General features: G+C 39.8%; 1 protein-coding gene across 2 annotated transcripts in view; it reads left to right on the top strand.

The window, feature by feature from the left end:
* LOC131426439 (uncharacterized) overlaps positions 1–22,136 on the top strand; it is a 118,935-nt gene that overhangs the window by 7,440 nt on the left and 89,359 nt on the right. Inside the window, exon 2 of one of the 2 annotated variants that reach the window (XM_058589172.1) lies at positions 7,691–9,164. In XM_058589172.1, the coding sequence (XP_058445155.1) occupies positions 7,787–9,164 (1,378 nt within the window). In that variant the 5' untranslated portion in view covers positions 7,691–7,786. Of the gene's footprint in view, positions 1–7,690; positions 9,165–14,891; positions 16,488–22,136 lie in introns of those variants that run through there. The other variant, XM_058589173.1, reaches the window with a different exon arrangement.

The following is a 22,136-nucleotide window of genomic DNA, read 5'->3' as shown; positions in this document are numbered from 1 at the left end:
AATTATTGGACATTCACTAGATAAAAAAATGTACCAAATGAATACATTTGCCATAAACGTATATATTTTTGAATTGTGATTCTGGCAAGTTTTACTACAGTCTATTATAACATGATATTACACAACAAACCAACATAAATGCATTGAACTAAACAGAGTTGGGCATTACTAGGATTTAAAACGTCAGTTACCTTATAAAATAAACGATTTTTTATAATACCAATTTATTGTATTTAGCTCATTGTTTTTCAAACACTAAACCCAATGCATAAATTCGTGTCAGTTTTTATATGCAATTTTTTTTATTTAAACGTTACCGAACCCACTGTACATTTTCATACGAAACGGCAGGGCCCAAGCAATATAGAAAATGATGAAAAGTGTATGAAATTCACTTGCAACTTTAGCAAATATCGGTTATTTCGGCTAAAGTTTTATGTTTAATTGTGATAAATTTAAAAGTGAAAGCTTAAGTATTTTAGGTTTTTCGAAAATCGGTCTATTATTTGAATAATTGATCAAAAATGCGACTCGCGCATTCAGCTACATTCCACCTTAAGATTTCATTCAGATCAAACCCCTGGTTCCGGAGTTGGGTTACTTACTGTAAAAATGTCAAATGTTAAGAATTTTTTTTTTTTCATAAGCTACTTCTTTATGTTGGCTAGTGAATTTCTCTAATTTGCAGACCATGAGAGTCTCTACCGTCTAAGTCCGACTACCGGTACATTTTTTTTGTTCCAAAATTCAAATCGCCATAGAGAATCTTTAAAAAAATTGCCGATATCCAGCTCTCGGTTCCAGAAGTACCGACAATAGTAATCAAACGTAATAAAATGGAGCTCCCTTCACTTTCTCACAGATGATTGAATAGATTTCCACTAACTTAAATTCAAATGTTGTGTATCAATCAGCGTTGGTGATTGCCAAAAATTTGACAGAAGCTGCTCGATTTTTATCTATATTGTATACAACATTTTCAATTCGGTAGAAGATGCTACAAGAACTCGAGTCTCTCAATGCATGAACCGCGAGAGAATTTTTCTACATTTCTTCGCTCCACTTCATACTCTGAGTATTTCACGGCCCTTTAAAAAAATTACAGTCTGACAATGATTGGTGCTGTGTGGAATTTCCCAAGAGAGAATCGCAAGTTGACAATTATCGCAGGAAATCGAATCGATGATTCGACTTGATGATTCTCATACTAGGTTACAATATTTCAAAACCCTTGTGTGGAGCATTCACATACATTTTCATAGATTCTATCGCAATTATCCACAGAAACGGATCGCGAAACGAGAATAAGCGACCGTTTGTTGCTTCAGAGAGAATCCCCACAGCAGCGAGCTAACCTTTGATTCTCAGACAGGTCATCGAGAGAAATTCGCTCTCGCACTGGTGTCTATTCTGTGGTAAATGAACCATGTCGGTTTTTTGTTGCTGCGATGATATCCGTCTCTCTTTGATGGCACTGATTGAATCGTGTGAAGAGTTGCAAATGAGCGTTCTTTGATACGATAAAAGCCATCCTTCGGGAGCGTCTTTGACGACCTTTCCCTTTGCCTTGAATCTCCTCTTCATGATTGCCCAGTAAGGAGTGTATCGAAAATAAGCTATCCACATGCATTTGTGTTGTACGCATGTATTTGTGATGGTTTTGTGTGTATTTGTGCTCAGATCACAGCATACTGTGCGGCTGTCAGCTTTCGTATGTTTACTTGTTTGTGCGGTTGAAATTCTGCGTTTTCAAAACGTCGCGTATTGAAAAGGAAGTGAAAATTAAGGTTCTGGACACATGCATAAGTGAGAAGGGAATTCATCATGCGAGTGTTAAAACCATCATGAATAAGTTTGGGGAACACTATTCTTTGGATGAGCTACCAGGAAAAGGCAGAAAACCCGGTTCTTCCAACTCGAAACTGGACCAGAAAGTGGTATCTCTAGTCATGAAGCACAAATCAATGTCCATACATGATTTGGCCAAAAAAAGCAAGAACGAATGTCGGAATAATCCAGCCTATCAAGTGGCGAGATCACCTGAAGACCTACAAAAAGCACAAAATCTCGAAACAAAGTGTAGAACAGAAGAAGCGAGCAGCAACAAGGGCCCGGAAATGGTATTCGCGTCTTTTGCAGTGTCCGGATTCACGCGTTTTAACGGACAGATCGAAGTTCGGTCGAAAGGTACTGGTATGGCAAGCAATATGTTCCTGTGGTTTGAAGTTCACCATTTTTCACACTTCCGGAACTATAAATGCAGAAATCCATCGATCTGAGTGTCTCCAGAAGAGATTGCTGCCTTCATATAAGAAGCATAGAACACCTCCACTGTTTTGGCCGGATTCGTCGGTTCACTATGCCAAAAGCACTCTCAATTGGCTTGCGGAAAAGGGTATAAATTCCGTTGAGAGAAATATCAATCCACCAAATTGCCATCAGCTTCGACCCATCGAACGTTACTGGGCAATCGTGAAGAGGGTCTTCAAGAAGACTGGTTAGGCAGCTGGAAACACGCAAAAGTTAAAAAAAAATGAACTCAAGCGTCCAAAAATGTGATGCAAAACTTGTCCGGAACTTGATGAAGAGCGTTCAAAAGTTCGAAAATTCGTGAAGGAATAACTTAAATTTCATCCGGTTTTCATTATGCTCTAGTTTAACCTCGTACAATAAAGGATCAATTTTTAGTTTGATTTTATATAGTTTTTTATCATAATTTGAAAGAAAAATTTGTGGATTGCTTATTTTCGATACACTCCTTATTTCTCAATAGGGCGGAACTGGGAGCAGTTGGGTGGGTTAAGGTTTTTCGGAACAAACTGGACCATTCTTGAACGACATTGCTGTAATGACAGCTTGCCAAATCTTGCCAAAACATTACGGGATGGTCGTGGGATCGAATGAACGCCAAAATTCGTTTTTGGAGACACTCTTTTCGGTGTAGTTCCGATGTCATTGTCTTATTTGTAACGAAAACTTTTGTTTTTTTTTTTGCCACAGCTGCAAATGCCCTGAAAAATCATAAATTTTCTTGCAAATTTGTCGGCAAAAACAAATTCAAATTTGGCTGGAACATCCCCCCGAGCCGTTGCCAGGTAAAATTTTTGATCTGGGATTTGCCCGAAGTCAGCCTTGACATAGGGTTTCATCGACGACACGACCTGCCACTCTTCTATAAAAACTGTATCGCAAATTTAACTACCCCCCAGTAACTGGTAATGTCAAAACGAAATTGCTTGAAAATTTATTGAAACTGGCAACAATTGTCGAAAACTGTTGATTTAGAATAACAGTTTTCCATGGTTACGTATGTTGTTTTATTGGAATATATTTAAAAACATCTCAGAAGAAAAACAACACGTAATTTTTGAGAATCATAAGGAGATAAGATTTTTGTGAATCAGAAGCGGTATAAAATATTCAATATTCAATATTATCACCGGGGCCCAGTATTATCACAAAAATATAACCAAAATGGCACATTCGTAGGTATTAGCTTTGAACTACCATTTTGTTACGGACCTTAACTCGATTTTTTTATATTGTAGATCATACACTTTGGTATAAAAGAAGTAGTAGGTCTCATCTTGTCCACGGAGGAGAGCAGGAGAAATCCATGTGCGGGAAAGTAAATTTGTTAAACTTGGAATTCTAGCTTTGCTCGGGAAATAAATCCTCAACTACGGCCCAGTAGTCGAACTGATCGGGTTCCTATGTACGATAATGCGAAGCATAATATTGATCCCGTGAATTTATACGAAATCAAAAACGTTTTTTCATAGTAATGCAAATGAATATTAGAAGAAGCCTTTTTAAATTGCTAAATTTAATACAACCTATAATTGTTTATCATCATTTGAAGAATATAATTAATTATTATTGTGAAACTAAAAAAAAATTACTCTTTTCAATGAAAGTTCGAATTATTCATTCAACTTAAACGTTCAACGGCTTAGTAATCAATACACAAGACAGTAAATAATAAGAAACTCTCAATTGTTATTGTTAGTCATTTAATAAAATAAAAATTTCTTAAAAAATCACAAAGAATTGTAAGGTAGATTTCATCTCTCAGCAAATGACCATTGTATCTGGTTCTTTGTGCCACAGAGTTGTGTTTGGTGTTTGTACTTTAATGTGGTTTTGTGAAAAATTTCAGTCCGAACCCCAATGAGTGTATGTTACGCAGGAATTGTCTTGGGTCTATGATGTTTTATACTTGAAAATGGGTTCTTGAATAGTAAATTTCTCCGGCTTGAGTAGCTGTTATCGTGGATATGTAGTATTTGTACGTATCAGAAAAAAAACGGTGTCTTGCCATGGTCGTAGTCTGCATTCTGTTCGATTTACTGCATGTGCTTTCTAGCAGATAATCGTATCTGACGGTAAAGGCTATTTGCTTCAGTTTATTCAATCGCTTGGTAACTCGTGGTATGACTATAGAGCACTGACGCAAACATACAAAGAAAAAATATGGTTTTTATTTCTACTTTTTTACAATAATGTAATGTCGATCAGTATTAAACAACGGAGTTTTTTACTCACCTATTTAATCATATTGACAAAAATTGCGTGCAAAGCCCTGCGAATACTTCATTAATCTGATTGAAGAAGACTTTGTATTTGTTTATTTGTGTTGCAAAAGTTCCTTGGTAACTAGTTTATAGCAACAAGAAAAGTGTTGCTGGAAACATTTTTTTCAATGATTAACAAGGGGTCGCTATATTTTTTTTATTCTGATTTTTCTACGGAGTGCCTGGTCGTGTCGTCGGTTTCATCGTCCATCAGAAGACACCCGTCGAACTTGATCAGCACCTGGTCATATAGTTTCCGAGCACGAATTTTGACCACACTATTCTGTTTTATGGTCCGATTTGGCTATTTGCTAGCTCGATACGACTTGATTCCTTCCCGGAGTCGAGTTCTCCTCACGGTACTATGGGCAGCGCCTAATTTTCTGGCCAAATCACGGTTCGACAGATTAGGATTCCTCTTAATTGTCTTCAAAATCTTACCACGCAGTTTCCGGTCGACAGTTCCACTCCGACGATTGGCTTGAGGCTTCGGAATCGTCGTCAATGTTTCCTCATACCGTTTGATAACGCGCCATACGGTATTTCTGGGTAATTTCAGCTGTTTAGCTAGCCTAGATGCAGATCACAAAGGGTTTTCCAAATAACTGTGCACAATTTTTTCCCTTCTTTCGGCTTCCATGTTGATTGTTTACAAAGTACAGTCCATGACAAATTTTCCGTAGTTCCATGACAAAATTCCCGACACGTGGGCGCCAAGAACTTCCAAATCCGTCCACCAGGAGCGCCACAATATGAGCAAAAGTTTGTTCCAATTCTAAATGAAGCTTTAGACATTTTTTCAATTAGTAAACGTAAAATACCACATACATTAATAACAATTTAGGTTCTGAGGTTCATGAATCAATCTTTATTCAAGAAGTTCAATTGTAGGCCAACAAAATGTGCGTTAACGTGTTATCATTCACTCAAATAAAAATTCACGTTCGATTCACTTGAAAAATCACGTAAACTGGTTTCATATGTCAAATTGAATATTTTACGTGACGAAAATTAATGTTATACGAACATCCTCTAAAATGAATAGAGTCATCACATAAGGTTTACGTGAATTGACCAAACGTCAAACAATCTACGTGAATTTCCAGTGTGAAAAACTCGATTTTGGAAATGGCGAACAGTGGCCCTCAAAGTGTGAGTAGTGTAAATATTTGCGAGAAATGTTATTTAATTACAATTTTTTACTACATCGATCGGTTCATTCCAGTATGAAAGTTTCCATGTGTTCGATTGGATCGAGTGCCTGTGTGAGTCCGGAAGTATGCCCGCTCCTGCCGAATGCTTCAAACAGGCCGTTGGTCCACCGAAAAACGAGTTCAGAATCGGTATGAAGCTAGAGACACTGGACCCATGTAATGGGATCTCAACCTGCATCGGTAGTGTTGTGGGAGTTCTCGGATCTCGACTTCAGCGTCAGTTGGATGGCAGTGACAACATAACGATTTCTGAAGGCTTATCGATTCGAGATCCCACGACGTTATTAGTTGCTTTTTATTTTTTACTTAAAATTCTATGCTGATTTTCTAAAATAAATGTTTTGTTTTCCATGTCATTTTTCATTCTTTAGATTTATATAAAAATCTGAAATCTCCCTTTTGACTTCAACCAATACATAAAATAGTGATTCTTTGGTATCTAAATTTGATATGAACTGATAGATAAATGTGATATGAGCAGTACATTACATTTTACCTATGAAACACGTAATTTTTACTGGATTATGCATTAAACAGCTTTTAAATGCCAGTCTATTAAAACCTACGTGAAAAGTAGGGTGGAAAATATTCACATAACTTTTCACGTAACTATAACATGATTATTATTTTGAGTGTTCATTACAAATCAATTCCATTCATAATATTAAGACAATTGCTAGAATCGGCGAAATGACATTCGGCGAAATGATTCTGATCCGTCAAAAATGACCCAAAACATGAACAAATCAAGTAATAATATTTGAAGACTTTGCTATGTCCTAGTTTACAAGCTTCGAAAATTTCTTTATTTTATATCACTCATGATCGCTAGGTACTAAATAATCATTTATTCCGAAAGGTAATAATTTCACTTAAGTGTCAGAAAGAGGTCATACAGATTCCCACCAATGCGACCGTTCGGCCGTCCGAATTCTGAAAAAAAAAACGTCTCTCATTGCCACTCCCGGTAGACACGTCAGAACCCACCGGGACCGGACATGCGGATAAGCGCACACGGTTAAAGCTTGTTAGGTTAAATTTGACTTCCATCGGCCATTTCCAGCTTCCAGCTTTCTGAACTGGGTGGCCACAATTGCCGCCTAGCGCAATGGTTTTAGATCATAAATCATTCAAAAAAAAACATCAGCACTTCGGCTTCCGACGACGACGAATGATCGCATGAAAATCTGGACAAACTCCATGCATGCAAAAGCATTGAACGAATTGAATTATAAATACCGGACACGAACAAACTCACAATATCGGACCGTCGAAGGGACGGACGGAACGAGGCATGTCGGTGAACAAAAAAAAAAGAAACAAAATAAATAGCACGATTTATTTCAATTTAACAAGTTGACAACTCGTGCAACCGAATCTACCGGCGTCGGGATCCCATCGCCTTGCCGTTGCCGTTGGTGCTATTTTAGGGTGGCAATCCAGTTTCCATGAGTAGTATCAATGTTCCGAACAGTTACTAGGTGCGATCAGTGATAGAGCTATAGGAGACTATTTTCAGCAGGCGTCTAGGGATGGTCATAATTCATTGATTGTCAAGTCAAGTCGGATTTTTCCTTTTGCGAAATTCGTCTGTCATATCAAGAGCTATTGTCAGTTTAAGAAGAACTTGTCAATCAACCGGTACCGTTACGGTACGATTCCGAATCTCCCTAACCGCGACGTGTAGCAGGTCAAATTAGTGCGTTATACCGATCCGTTTGTGATGTGACACAGTCTCCCATCCAAGTTCCACCGGTCAATTGTGAACTTCCGCTATAAAAAATATTATCTAGGTGTTTCTCGGCCCCCCTTTTCAATTGTTGAATCAGAACCAGTTTGAATTTTATTTCACCCTGCTTTGCTCATCATTTCTGAATAATTTTTTTTTCTTCTCATTTTCAGTAACTTCCCGTCCTACCGCCTACCGCCAGGGAACACAAATCCCTCACAAATGATTTCGTACTGACCGTTTCCGAACCCAGCATCCGTTCCTTCCAGATGAAGAAATCAAAGCAGAAGCGCCAAACACATGAACAGTACCGTCCCGCCCAAAACTCTGCCCCGTCTCTGCAGAATGCGGTCCTACCAAGCTGTTGCCAGTTGGCCGCCGCATCCTGTCCGGATTGCTATGTCGCTCATCAGTACAATTCGGGTGTTCCTCAGAACGTTTCCTATCGGAACGATGTCACTTCCTGCCATCAGCAGCAAATCTATCAAAACGCACCGCACCACAACATTTACCGTGCGGCGGGACCGGGAAGGTCGTCGTCGTCGTCTGCAGCTTCCTCCCTTCAGTCGCCGACGCCAACTGTCCCGATCTCAAAACCAACCAATATCGTAGCAACGATGGAACTATTCGAACCGAGAACTGCAGCAGCTTCCCATTCACGTTATCACCACCCACATCAGGATTATTCCTATGCCTATTACGAACCGGGAGTGGCGCTACGTCATTCCAATGTCCCTTCCTATATCTTAGACCCCAGCAATAATGGTGGTGGACCGTCGACGGCAGGTCCATCCTCCTCACCACGAACCTCACTCGCCTCGATGGCTGGTTCCAGTTCCATGCGAACCATGATGGCTCTCGGTGGTAGCGGCCAACGGAATCGAATGTATGCTCGGCGGACGGGTGGAAGTGCTGGACGCTTTCCCGGTTCTCCCTGTGAGAACATTTACGAGGAAATCATACACGAGGAAAACGAAAGGGAAGGAATTACTCCGGTTACACCGAGTGGCCGACTGTCGCTGATGTCACTGAATCAAAGTGAGGTCGTGGAGGAGGAGTTTCGACAGGTTCATCAGTGCCATCGGAAGGTTCTTGGCGAGTTGAATCTATCCGTTGAGGCCATGCTGATGGTGGAAGAAACGTCCAATCGTGATAGCGGCTACTACCATCGACGAGGTGTCTCGAACTACCGGCGAAAGTCTTCCGGTGGCAACGGTGGCCAGTGTACGGATTTGGACAGTGGTTTTTCGGGCAGCAGTGGAAGCACCAGTTACATTGGCAACCTGCGAGCAAAGAAAACGGAAGCACGAATGTTGTCGCTTCATCAGCAGAGTCACCATCAATCGATGATGCTGTTCGACCGGATCGGACAGGAGGACACTCGCAGTATTGCCAGTTCTCACTCGGCCGATCGATCCAGTGGATCGATAAAGGCGTTTTGCAAGGGGAAAAATTTGAGCAAATTGTTTAGTGGCAGTACGCGTTCCTTGCGCAGGATGCTGGAAACTGGTGAACCCTCTCGGAAGGGAACACATTCGACTCCCAGTTCGCCAACGTTTGTCAAATCGAGCAAAGTCGGATTCTGGTCCAAACGAGGTTGGAACAAGCGGATGTCGTCGAGTGGGGCGCTGCATCACAGCTTCGAAGGTAGGTACTATTTACTGTCACTTTTCAGACTTTGGTTCGGTGCGAATGTGGCCAAAATCGGTTGCTAGACTACACGAACAAATGGGTTATTATTCCGCCGTCACCATCAGCGGAGCGACAATTGTCCTGTATAGTATACGATCCAATTTTAACACCACGTTAGCGCTAAGTAGGAAGTGACTGATTTGCGACTGCATCTCCCTCCGTGAGTAGTGTTTTATTTCGACACAATGTTTTACGTACCGGTGCCGTGCCGGAGGTGTTGGATGCCAAAAACTATGACATGTCAATTTTCCTATAAACATAGGGAGCTAGGTTTTCACAAATTTCTACAAAATCAAAACCAAAACATCTACTGGTTCAGTATTTATTATCGAAAATTTTCAAAAACATGGATTCCTTCGCTTGAGTAATCAAATGTCCTTTCTTTGATTATCTTACCAGTAATTATGTCCCATAATAATGGATGTAAGGTCCGTTAAACTAGAAAAAACTTGTACTTTATGTGCACCACTCAGCGGATGAACTTGATTTCTCTTTGAAATGATGTTTTTCTCTCTCACTGATCGGTTGCTCACTCTCTGTTTAGCGGAAACCAGCTGCGACCCATTGAATGACATAGGGTAAAGTGTCCGAATGTTGTGCAATATTTTCCAATGCAAACCTCGGTTGTTTTGACCGACACCTTGTTTGAATTCTTGCACAGTAGATTGGAACGTATTAAAATATTTGTATATTTTTGGGTGGTAACTTACGATGATTATTATCTAAGTTGAAGAGCTATTGCATAGAAATGTGTGAAAATTGTAATCCAAATGTTAAAAATTGAATCTAGTTTTGTTGCGAGCTTTTTTAGTTCGCAGTAATTTTTATTGAGAATCGCAAACACTTGATATAAAATATTTTTATCTAATTCATGCTACATATTTTCGAAATCATGTGTCAAAATTGAACTTTTACGTTCAATATAAAAGTAAATTTCACGTTCGAATTACTATCACTCTTCCGCGAGTCATATTTTAAAAAGTTTTACATTTTCACGTAAAAAAGCAAACAAAGTACAAATGAATCGTTGAGCATATCGAGGGTCACACCCAACAATCAATCAAACAAGTAAATGATTCCATAGAATAGAATAATAGAAATAGAGTTACAATGTGTTTCACAGTTGACTCCGCCAGCCAGTGCGGTAACATTTCATTTTCAATCGAATAATATAAGATGAAAACGAAATTTATGGCCGCTGACCGTCAGCATATCCCTACTAATTCATTTGACTTTTGCTGCCATTTTCAAGTGAAGCTCCCGGAATTTATCGTCAGTTGAATAATCGTTGATAGTCATTTGAAGTTTTGCTTGCTCAGTTTCAAGTGCGGAGTAGTGTAGCTCCTTCATTGCCTTCGCTCTTGGTAGTAAGCAAATTCGAACGAATAGAATTATAAATGGAGTAAAGTATTAAAAATGAAAACTGAAGGAGGGAACAATTAATTTATGTGTATTCTGTGATTGATATTTCAGCAATCTGGTTTGTCTTTCATCTATTATCTTGAACCAATTGGAATGTTTACATGAACCTCATTTGAAGGCCGCTCTCACACTATTGAAAGAGATATTTTGTTACTTCAAGAGATCAACTGACGGTGGTTAAACTGAGCCTCGATTGAAGAGAAACGATTGATGACTGAATGCTGCCCGTTCGGGCCGTCAGCAAACATTGTGTGTGTCAGAGAGTGAAGTTTACTGCATTCGAGAGATCGTCAATGTGTTCCACATTCAGTTTCAATTGAATTGAATGAAGTTTTACAGCACTGCCGCCAGTAATGAAATAAACATAAAAATTCTGCAAAATGACGATTGCACAGGTGGTAAACACAGTTTATTTGTTTCGTTTTCCAAAATAAAATGTTTTTTCTCACAACGAAGAAACTGATTTTGCATTTTCCACGAATGATAGAAATCCTTATGTTGTAAGTAGGGCGAGCGAGCCTCGACTTGGAATGATGTTTAGTGTCCGTAGGATCGTAGCACTGGTGCACTTTTGAGACAGCTGCGAAGACTTTCTATTCAAATTTTCACTCAACAGCAGCGAAGGAAATTGCTTACAAGCTTTCGAACAATTGATGTTTTCTAAAGTTTTTAAATGGCCCCTTGAAACCGTATTGCCAAATTGATTAATGTAGTTATTACGCAACAGTACAATGTATTGGCAATTTCATCACATTTTCCATCTATGAGAGTTAGCATTAGAATTTCGGCGCTAACAACAGTTAGCTTGTTTTTATGCCACAATTTTTCACATAGAAAACTATGCTTTTAATCGCCTTACGAACAAGCACTGAATCATTTCAAATCAGTTCTCTTTCGTGCCTTGTTTGATACAGTCAAAAACCGCATACGATCGAAACAGCAAATACAAACGGAAAGTGATTTTGAAACGAAAAAATCTAACAAACATAAAATACTGACCCTTGCTTCCGTACCCAATTGCATCAAATTTCAAACTAAATCCGTGTTCGTCTTACGATAAATGAAACTGAAATAATGGCATTACTACATGAAATGAGAAGTCCCGGTCCTAACAAAGAAAAACTGAAAAAAAAACTTTTAATTTTCAGTATAATCTCCATCTAGAGCGATACGCTTGTCCCATCGGTCGTCCAACATTTTGATGCCCTTTGAAAAATAAATTTATCACTTCAGCATTCGACGAAAGTTTTCCCGGAGAAACCTATTCAGGTTTGGAATTAAAAATAGATGGTGGACCTATCCGTACCGCAAATCACTTAATTTCACCGTTGCTTTTATGCATGAATGCGCTTGCTACTTTTTCCCTAGCTTGATGAAAACTAGAACTCGTCTGAATCGACTAGCCGTTATTCAAACACTAGTGGATAAATTGTCAAGAAATTTTGTTTTTTCAGCATCTGTTTGGTATTGGAGGACCGTTATCTACAAAAATATACACGATTCGAAATTATTCACGTCTTTTATGTGAGAGACCCGGTACTTTTCATTCCTTGTAGCACATAAAAGGCGGTGGGTAATGTCATCTGAGTCTCTTTCTAATTTCCGAATATAGTTGATCGTTCGTATTAGTTGATAGTGTGATTTTGGTAACTTTAACTGGTTCGCTTACAGAATTGTAACGGTGCATCTAAAGTAGGACTTATCGACGACAAACATATTCTACCATACACCAAAATAACTCGGAACAAGTGAGAATAAAAAATTACTACAAACAAGGCTATAGTAGTTCGTTTTTAGAATTACATACTGATTAGAAGAAGTCCTCGAAAATATTTTAATTATCTTAAAAAGAATTTGCGATTTACGGAATTTTTCCGATGTTTACAACCGTTGAGTACCTTTTGTCATTATTTATTTATCCACACCAGAACCAAAATTCTGGTAATGGATTCTAAAACTAAACCCAAAATATGGGTCAAGCCCGTAAACCTGTTGCCAAATTCAGGTTCGGAATCCAGATCTAGAGTCATGGATTCAATTCTAGAACTGTTCCAGGATCTATGTTACGAATTCAGTTGCTGCATTCAGGTTCTAAATTCTGGGATTGCTGTATTTGTGTTAGGAATTAAATTCTGAGTCAGAATTCTGGTTCGAAAGTCAGATCCAAAATCCAGGCCAAGAGCTCAGATCAACATTTAGTTCCAGAATCCAGATCTGAATTTTGTTAATCAATTCTGAAGTTGAAATTCTAAATCAGAATTCTGAACACAAATCCCGAACAATCATTAAGGAACTAAATTCAGTTCTACCATGAATTTTCGAACCGAGTGTCGTATATACCATTTGAATCGAATCAGATCTGTATCTGAAATAGCAAAATGTACAAAAACATCGAATAAATTTTGGACTAAATTATTTCATAGATTGCTCAACCGATTTTCACAAACATAGATTCACTTTAAAAATCGTGGGATCCCAATAAAGTCTTGACAGAATCAGATTTGACTTCTAGTTTCAGAATTTCAGGTTGGTTCATGCAAAAATTTTAATTTGAAGAGTCTTTCTTTATTCGAGACTTTGAAAAAAGTTTCACATTCTTTAAAACTAATGATTTTTTTAAAGTTTCATAGTCCAGTAGTATTATACTCGGACCACCGATTCCAGTGTTATGGAGTTATGAGTGTTAAAAATTTAGAAAAAAACGATGCAAAGAACGAAAACAACGATTCGAAATTGTAACAAAAAACTTCCAATCCAATTTAGGTCCGGTTAGTTTATGATTAAACGAATTAATTCTTACTAACCTGGTCCTTAGGTTCCGGTTCCGGAAATAGTATTCAAAAACTCATAAATTGAAGTACGTTCAATTTTACAGAGATGTTCGGGATCTTAAATTCAAATGGAGTGATTTATAGTCCCCTATTAGCCGTTCAATTTTCGTTTTCGGTATTATGAGTGTTGAAAAAATTAAAACTATTGTTTATTATGATGATGCAAAAAATGTTAAAAATCGGTAAAAGAGAATCAATACGAAAGTATCATATTTTAATAGGTCATAGAATCTTTCTTTGGTTCTATTAGTTTTGGAAACAGTGAAAAAAAAAATCTGGAATGAAACTTGCATCAACTTAACGATTATGAGAAGGATCAAAACAAGGTTCTATTTTTCCAGCAAGTTCGATCGGTAAAGTTACATTTGATTTTAAGTGTCGGTGAATTCTTGAAACTTTAGTTTGATTGTTATGCGCTGTAATAATAAAGGAATAAATTGCAATAATAAACGAAGTAAGCAAAAAGGTCTTAGTAATGAAGAGAATAGAACGCTTGTTTCAAATGTCAGTTGTTCGATAATGAACCTTGAGGAATTGTTAATGTTCTTTAATTGTCCTGTTTCGATTCCAAAACGGCTGGCTACCAAATCTGTAGAAACGGAAAAAGGTGCCTATTTTTCAGCAACGAGAGGCTGAAATCCTTCAACAGTTTATTTGAAAAATATATGTGGACCACTTATGAATTTTATTGAATACAAAATACGTATTGATGAAAATACAACAAATATTTCAAAACAAAATACTAATAAATGTATAGTGCTACAAACATACTCACACACTATATCCGATTTCAACATCTTTACCCCATGCAACAAACCATCAAACTGTAGCTCGCCCTCTCTCACTTTCTTCCTCTCTCTCTGGCTCTTCGGAACGCGAGCGAGACATTTGCTCTGCCATCAAAGTGCTAGCAAACAACATCAAAATTCATTTCACCGTTCATCAACCAACCGGCCGTTTTTTAGATTTCTGTTCCCCCCGCGTGCAAGGCTGACTCATTGGCCAACGGCTAGCAAAACTTCACACTCAAACTCCCGCCCCACACATGTGGAGTACAGGTTTCTCGGTCGTCGCAACCGTTTCTTTCTGGTCTCGGGATCGTGAGTGTTTGTATTCGTCGCGTGTTCCCTCTGCGACCGGGTCAGTGACGTTTCATGGTGGTATTCATGGTTTAATGGAGTGAGTGCGATAGAGAGGGAAGAGGAGAGAGACGACAGACAACCATTTATAGGCGGGTGGCCCCTGCCGCCTTCGCTTCCACACAGCAGGAGACACCTTGAATACTCCCGTTGCGCTCGGTTAGTTATGCAGCAGGCATCGGACAGCAAGTTCCATTGAAAAGAGTGCAGAGTGAGTGAGAGCGCGAACCGTTTCCCCATCCCGTCGTCACTCGTTGCCAGCAGTGTAGCATTGTTGAAGTCTTTTGGAATCAGCGCGAGTATAGTGTAGTAGTTCGTTGCAACAGCGGCAGCAGCTGGGTCCCGATTCGACCGACAATAGTTTTGTAGCTCACCGAGCAACCCGGGTCGGTCTCCGTCATTTCTGTTTGTCGTCTCGCGCGATTCAGTCGGCTCAGTAGTGCGCGTCCCGTCGTGAGTTTTGTACCTACGCGCATCGCATCTCTTCTTCTTTGTTATCCAGTCACGCAGACTGCAGAGTACCAGACACTGAATTAAAAAAAAAAACACCAGAAAAACGAGGATTTCTTACCGTCGTACGATTGTGCAGGTGCAAAGGATTCGCCACAGTAGTCGTGTCGCTGAGTGTGGCTGGAAGACAGGCAGTGTTGTTTTGTTGGTATTGGAGAAGGCTTCGGGACGAAGTGATAGATTGCAAGCAGCGATTCAAGAAGTCAATGACTGCTACGATTAGCACGTGAAAGTCCAATTAGAATCACAATAGAAGAGAATCGGGCTGGACCCCTGCGAAAAATAATACCGAATGTTGCATACACAGCCAAACCTGGGGGAGCAGCACTCGGCCGGATATGGTTGATAGTGAAGTTTGCACTGTTGCTAGTGTTGGTACTGTAGAGGGATAGTTTAGTTTCTCTGTTTCAGTTCAATTTTCGCATTCGCGTATGAGAGGAAATGCCTAAATGAAGTGTAATCGTCCAACTGCGGCTAGTAGCTCTGCTAGAATACTAGCGAACCTGGTGTGGGGGGATTGAGCGGAAATATCGTTGTAGCCGTCGATTCGCTTTCAGTTGTGCTGGACGACAACGGCGACGGTGATTCTGGTGGGCCGAGTGTGACTCGGAGCTTATCGTGAATGACATCAGTGCTCCGAGTCTCTTGGAAACCTTGGCAAGCTCACCGCGTTTGGAGTGATTCTCCTAATTGGAATCATGTTGTGTTAATAGAGCTGATCAGGTGAACAAGCCGTTGTGATTAGTATCTAAGTGACTGTACTTCAAGTACTTACAGGGAAACTCGTACTTAGCGCGTAAAGCCTTTCGCGCACTCGCGGATGAAAAATTAACCGATCGGTTTTTTGCCACAGACCGAAGCCGAAAGAGGGAAATACTTTACTAGTTACAAACGTGGCCACAGCGGGGTCTGCTCTGGTGTCACGACTGTTCGGATTGCATTTTCTTAGTAGTACCAGAACCCAAGCTCCGTCATGATGGAACGCAAGAAGAAACATCACAAGAAGAAAAATGGCAAAGCAGGCCATGGCAGTGGCAGTAGTGCAAACAGCAGTAGTAGTGGTAATTGTGGTGGTGGTGGTGGTGGTGGTAGTACGAAGAACGTTACCACAAACAATAACAAAAACAGCAACAACAATGATAGCAACCAGCAACAGCAGAATGCGATTAATAATAAAAATAACAAAAATAAGGGTGATGGTGGTAACCGCCGTGATGGGAATAAAACGGTGCCTGCGACGCCAATGATGACGACGGCGACGACGACGACGATGATTTCCCGTAATGGTAGCAACAAGTCGCTGTTGCCTTCGCCGCCGCCACCAGCAACCAGGAATAACAATGGCGAAGGAAATGGCGGTGTAGTGCTGATTAAATGTAAGTCCGATTTGCTTTGTTTCGAATATTTTTAATATTCTACTGATGCTTTTTTCGATCACGAGCCGGGCTTTTACGAAGCTTGCTTTGATGTTTCGATAACCGAAGGTTATGTCATCTTTTTGGGAATGTAAAATAAAACAATTTTCGGATGTATTTGAGATTTTTTGTTGGTTTCACCACTTTTAAAGTATTCATTTTTCTCGGCATCAATCATCCAATTCACCGGTCCATTCCTCGAAATAACGTTGTCGTTGAAATGTACTTTCAATAAATCGATTGTTTTGGCCGCAGTATGACAAGTGGCAAGTGCAAACGTCGCTCTGGAGTTCACATACTCATGATGATTTGCCAAACAATACTGAGTAGAAACGTCACTTTACACTGTCAAAACGACTTTCAGACAGTAGAGTAATCCCTATTGAAAAAAAACAAACCTAAAATAACACCCGTTAGTATAAGAGAATCCAGAAAAAGTACAGCTCTGGGCTCGGTGTTTCGTCAGTTTCGAAAGGCATACACAGAAAAGTCACAGAAGTTGTCTATCAAACGAAGAAAAAATAGTTGTATAAAACCGAGATATCGCTGATTCAAACAAAATTTGCTTTTTGTTTAAATGGAATATGGTTTTTCCGATATACCACCCTTTTATCAAAATGCCATAGTCGACGGTTTTAAAGGAGTAAGCGATATATCAAAGGGAAAGCATCGCTCTGATTGGCCGATCGATGCAAAAGCAAAGCTGTTGGAAGCACACGAATCGATAAATATAAGCAAAATTATAGCTAACGTTTCAGTCCTACGCGTAGCATGGTAGAGGTAGGTTGTTGCTAGACAGCAAGACAAAAAGTGCCATAAAACGATTTGAAGCATTAATTGGTATGCTCTGATCTTGTGTCATGCAAGCTCGGATGAAATTCCATGTTATTTCGTTTCGCCTGACAACTACCCCAGGGTAAATTTTGAATGCATATGATTAATTTCTAATTTATATAAGATTAACTCGATTGAAAATGAGAAAAAGTTTATCGCTTCAACCGAAATCGCAGAATGGTAGTAATGGTAGAGAAACGCTATAAAAATTACTGCTTGCATACAAAACTTGAACACAAGCTTGGCCAAGAGAAGCTTAAATATCGATATCCGTATCGCAAGCGTGTACAAACATATAATTGCATACATTTGGGCTATTGATGTAATTTCGTCTGCTACAAAACAAATACAAATCACGACAAATAGAGTCTATATTCTGGGTTCGCGTGTTCGGTGTTGGTTCCTAATAAAGATCAATCTAAGCGTACATTTGCGGATTCAAAAGTGTGACGATTAATTGAAAATGATGATCATTAGAAATTTTGGTTGCCTTGTTCCACATCAATGGCTCGAACAACCCCATGGGGCTGATCCTTGTAGTTTTTAGATCGAAACTGGCGTCCAAAGAAGAGCAAGTGTGAAAAGCAATTGTGTGTGGTCGCTATGAAATCCGGATCGGTTAGTAAGACAGCTTACAAAAAAAAACACTGTTCGACAACAGCCTGGAAGTTTGGAAGCGGAACAAAAGCGGACCTCAGAAACTACCAGAATGACGCGAAGGTGAGACAAATATTGCAGAAGGAATCTGGTCTTTCGGTACGTACTGTGGGTAGAAAAAAAAGGTAAAAACTGTACCGAACCGTTATGGTGAACAGAATGTATCGCGAATATCAGACGAAGTTTTCCTGCGTGATAATGGGCGATGAAACTTATGTGCTGAGGGAGCTTTTCTGAATGTCTGCCATGCAACGGAACGGCGTAGACAAAAGTATTGCAGAACGAAGAAGAAGGCCAAGTATCCCAAAAATATTTGGTTTGGCAGGCAATATGCAGCTGTGGTCGAGCAAGCCAAAGCTTTATCACTACCGGGACGGTAAATATGGAAATATACCGTGAACAATGTTTAAAGAAACGATTGTTACCATTCTTACGCAGCCATGATGCTGCTTCCACGTTATTCACAATGCACAATGAAATGAATAGATGATGCGTATTGGATTGAACTAATAGCAAATTTGTTTTATTCCAAATTTAATCGGTTCAGATTTTGTCGCGAACAACACATGGGTAGAATTGGCAAACGAAACCAACCAATAAATAAGTACTACGAAAACCTATCTCTTGATTGACTCGATTTCGAAATAATTCCGAAACTCCGCTGATGTCATCGCGAACGGGTGCACAATTCCAACCAGTTCCGCCAACCGATCGATTGACGACGACCGCCGAAACAAATAATAAATGCATCGTTCGCTGAATTGAACTCGAAGTACCCCAGCAAAACAGCATGGTGTACTACGGCGGCACATGATCTTCGGCCATAAATAAATCCCGACGAAACCCCATGGAGCAGGAGCACTCACACCTCCTCAAAGGGGCACTCCGGAGAAAGAACGTAGAACCAGTAGAATCGCATGTTTGCGGGCGCTTGAACTTCGCCAAATGACTAAATGACGACGTCCACACACACACACATACAGAAAAGTACACACCAGGAGACACCGAAGCACCAGTAGCAGGAAAAATAAACACACGGATGTTACTCACGTCTTTTGGTGCGCTGCTGCTCCACCTAATCCGAGGGTCTCTCCATCTGCTTGCGTGAAGGAAAATTCGCGATCATGCTCTCACGAATCAGCAACCATGTTTTTGTTGTTTTGAGCTGTTCTAATTTTAGCCCAAATAGTGTGATTTTACGCGTTTTGCCCTGCGAAGAACTTTGTCTTTGTCGGATTCGTATGTAGTTTAGTGGCAGTAAATACCGGAGGAGCTGCTCTTCCGGGGATCGATTTTCAAAGCACCCAACACCCAGAACCTTGTTCGACGTTTACAAACGCTTCGCTAACCGATGCCAGTTTGCCTTCACTTCTAGAACTGCTATAAAATGCAAAAACATGACAGCTGATATAATTTGTCCTAGAACCATCGCAGTAAGCGGCGTGTCTGTCGATGTGACATTGGCGGTTAGGTTGGTCGATAAAAAGCAAACTGCAATCTAGTTGGCATTTGATCGAGCTCGTGGAGGTGACAAGCGGCCTGATTTTCCAAACGGTGGAAACGTCCATACGTGTTTCACCATCGACTACATTTGCAATTACAAAAACCAACTTTGACCCCTTCTGTCAGATCTGTAAGCTCATAATCGGTGGCGTCCCCGCAACGGGACGTTATCGTAACATCTTCACGTCCGTTGTCGCTACGGAAAAGATCGCTTAGATGTGTTGTTTTAAAGCCCCGAACTAGAAGTTAGTCGTTGAGATTATTGTGGCCCGTAACGCGCGAGCCTAACCTTCGAAAGAAAGCGATCGATTGTATGCTAATTCGAATCGTGCTTGACGGCCAACGACGACGACGTGATACCATGCCATTGTACCCCTTTAATGGGTGGGAATGCTGTCCCCTGGTTACGACTTGCGAGTCGCTTGATACCCTACTTAGTATAATAGGAGGTGAGTACATGTTACTTCGAGGTAAACCGTGTACTAAGCATCTCACTGGCGCAGTTCAATCGTATTACGTAAGAGTGTAGTGTTTTGAGAATTGTGCGATTTAGATGACTCATATGACTCCATTTTTATCAGATATCTGACAATTGAGTTTCATCGCTTACCTTTTTCCAGTATAAGGTCCGTTGTAAAAAGTGAGTACTAGGTAGTGGTTTCTGTTTATTGGAATGCTAAAACGTTCCTTTGAAGAGGTGAATCTACCTGATTCCTAAGCTACTGGTGAATGCCATGTTCCGGTAATAGATGCAAATTTCTCCAATTTTGCATTGTTTTGAGCTCGAGACATCTCTCGGCAGTTGGCTGCTCGGAGCCTTAATTTCATTAACTCTTGGGAGTCGGCTGCCCGGAGCTTAAAAATACAACACATGAACCCTCGCGTTCGACATCAAATAATTATTCAATAGACGATTAAATAAGTATCTGATGTCAAATACAATCGCAAGTACGTAAATGTAAATTATATTCTACGAATGCGAATCGTCAGGCCAAAAGCTGAAGCTCCGTGTTAGAGACGGGTTCAAAATGGCGCAGTCTATGAGAACGTGATTAATAGCAAGCAATACTAACAGCATCTGAGTTCATATAAATTATTCGAAAAATGGTTCAGTTCCAATTTGTAAGGAAGACGGCTGGACCATCAGAATCTTTAAAAGCTTACAGGACAAGTATACCACAACTAGCTTTAAACTTTTCTTGCTATAATAATTCTCAATGTCCAGTGAGCTAAACTCAAACAAAGAAAATTCAATCAAAAATCTGATTTAAGAAGAAAACATCACCAAACCAGAAATTGTTGAAATTCTTAAAGGAAAACCCTAAAAGTCCCATAAGTCCCATAATTTAGTTCCTCTACTATTTCGAGGCGAAATGGTAAGCTTTGTACGCGACAAAATCTGACCAGATTGAATTTGGAATAGAACAAATTCGCTGTAGGTTCGATCCAAGATGCACTTTTTATTCATTTAATTGTGCATTATTAGTCACCTTAAACCTAATTACAGTTGTTTAATTAGGCTGAATGAAGAAACTACTCCAGCCATTAGGGTATGTGCAAAACTGCAACCGATTTAGCTAATTTTGGCCAAAATTTTTGAAAATTTTCTGCAGTGGTAGTTTGTTGTTCACATTGAGAGCTCTCTCTCTCTCTCTCTCTCTTCACGAGTTAGGTAGATTCGCCTCTTTCGATACAACATGGACTCCATTTGTTTTACACCATTCCAAAACATTTCTGGCGTAGTGACAAGATGCCAATTCAGACCAAAATAACGAGGAAGCGCAATGGCTGCGTGAGAATGGTAACAATCGCTTCTATAGGCACTCTTCACTGAATACTTCTTTACTTACCGTTCCGGTAGTGATAAAGCTTTGGCTTGTTCGACCACATCTGCATATTGCATGCCAAACCAAATTTTTTTTGGCTTTTTCTTCGTCCTGCAATGCTTTTCTCTACGCCTTTCCGTTGCACGACAGTATAAAAAGACATTCCGGGGCCATTTAAAGTGGAAACATTTGTTTCTGAACAAAATATATGAAAAAAATAATATTTAATTTCGTTTCAATTTTAATTTATTTTGGTTCAAGGAGATATGTTACAGCTTTTTTTAAAAAAATGATATTGCGTCAATAGCCAAATTTGGCTTTGAGTACAAAATGTGCCGTCTTTGAGTTGAGCTATGGTTCTTGGCCCTTCCGCAATACCTTGGATTTCAAAATGCCCCACAAAAAAATGAGTCTGGTAGCGTTAAATCAGGTGATCTCAGGAGCCAGTCAAAATCACCGTTTTTCGATACGACTCGTCCGGGGAACAATGGTCGTAACGTAAATCGATTGTTAGTCGAGCTGTATGGCATGTTGCACCGTCCTGTTGAAACCAGTAGCCATTGAAACCATTTTCACTAACAATGGGCATCCCAAAATCATTTACTATGACTCGATAACAATCGCCATTAACAGTTTTCATTGCTGCATCATCGTCTTGGAAAAAATAGGCTGTTCCTCAATTAATTGAGGGTTTTCAGTGGCATTGAGCCGACAATTTTGTTTATTAACGCATCCATTTAACGTGAAATATGTTTAGTTTTTTTTTTGGTTTTCAAAATTGAGAATGCAA

The sequence above is a fragment of the Malaya genurostris genome, chromosome 1 (assembly GCF_030247185.1).
Source record: "Malaya genurostris strain Urasoe2022 chromosome 1, Malgen_1.1, whole genome shotgun sequence".
Taxonomy (NCBI): domain Eukaryota; kingdom Metazoa; phylum Arthropoda; class Insecta; order Diptera; family Culicidae; genus Malaya; species Malaya genurostris.
Note: the sequence above shows the minus strand (reverse complement) of the source record. Positions and strands in the feature narration are given on the sequence as shown.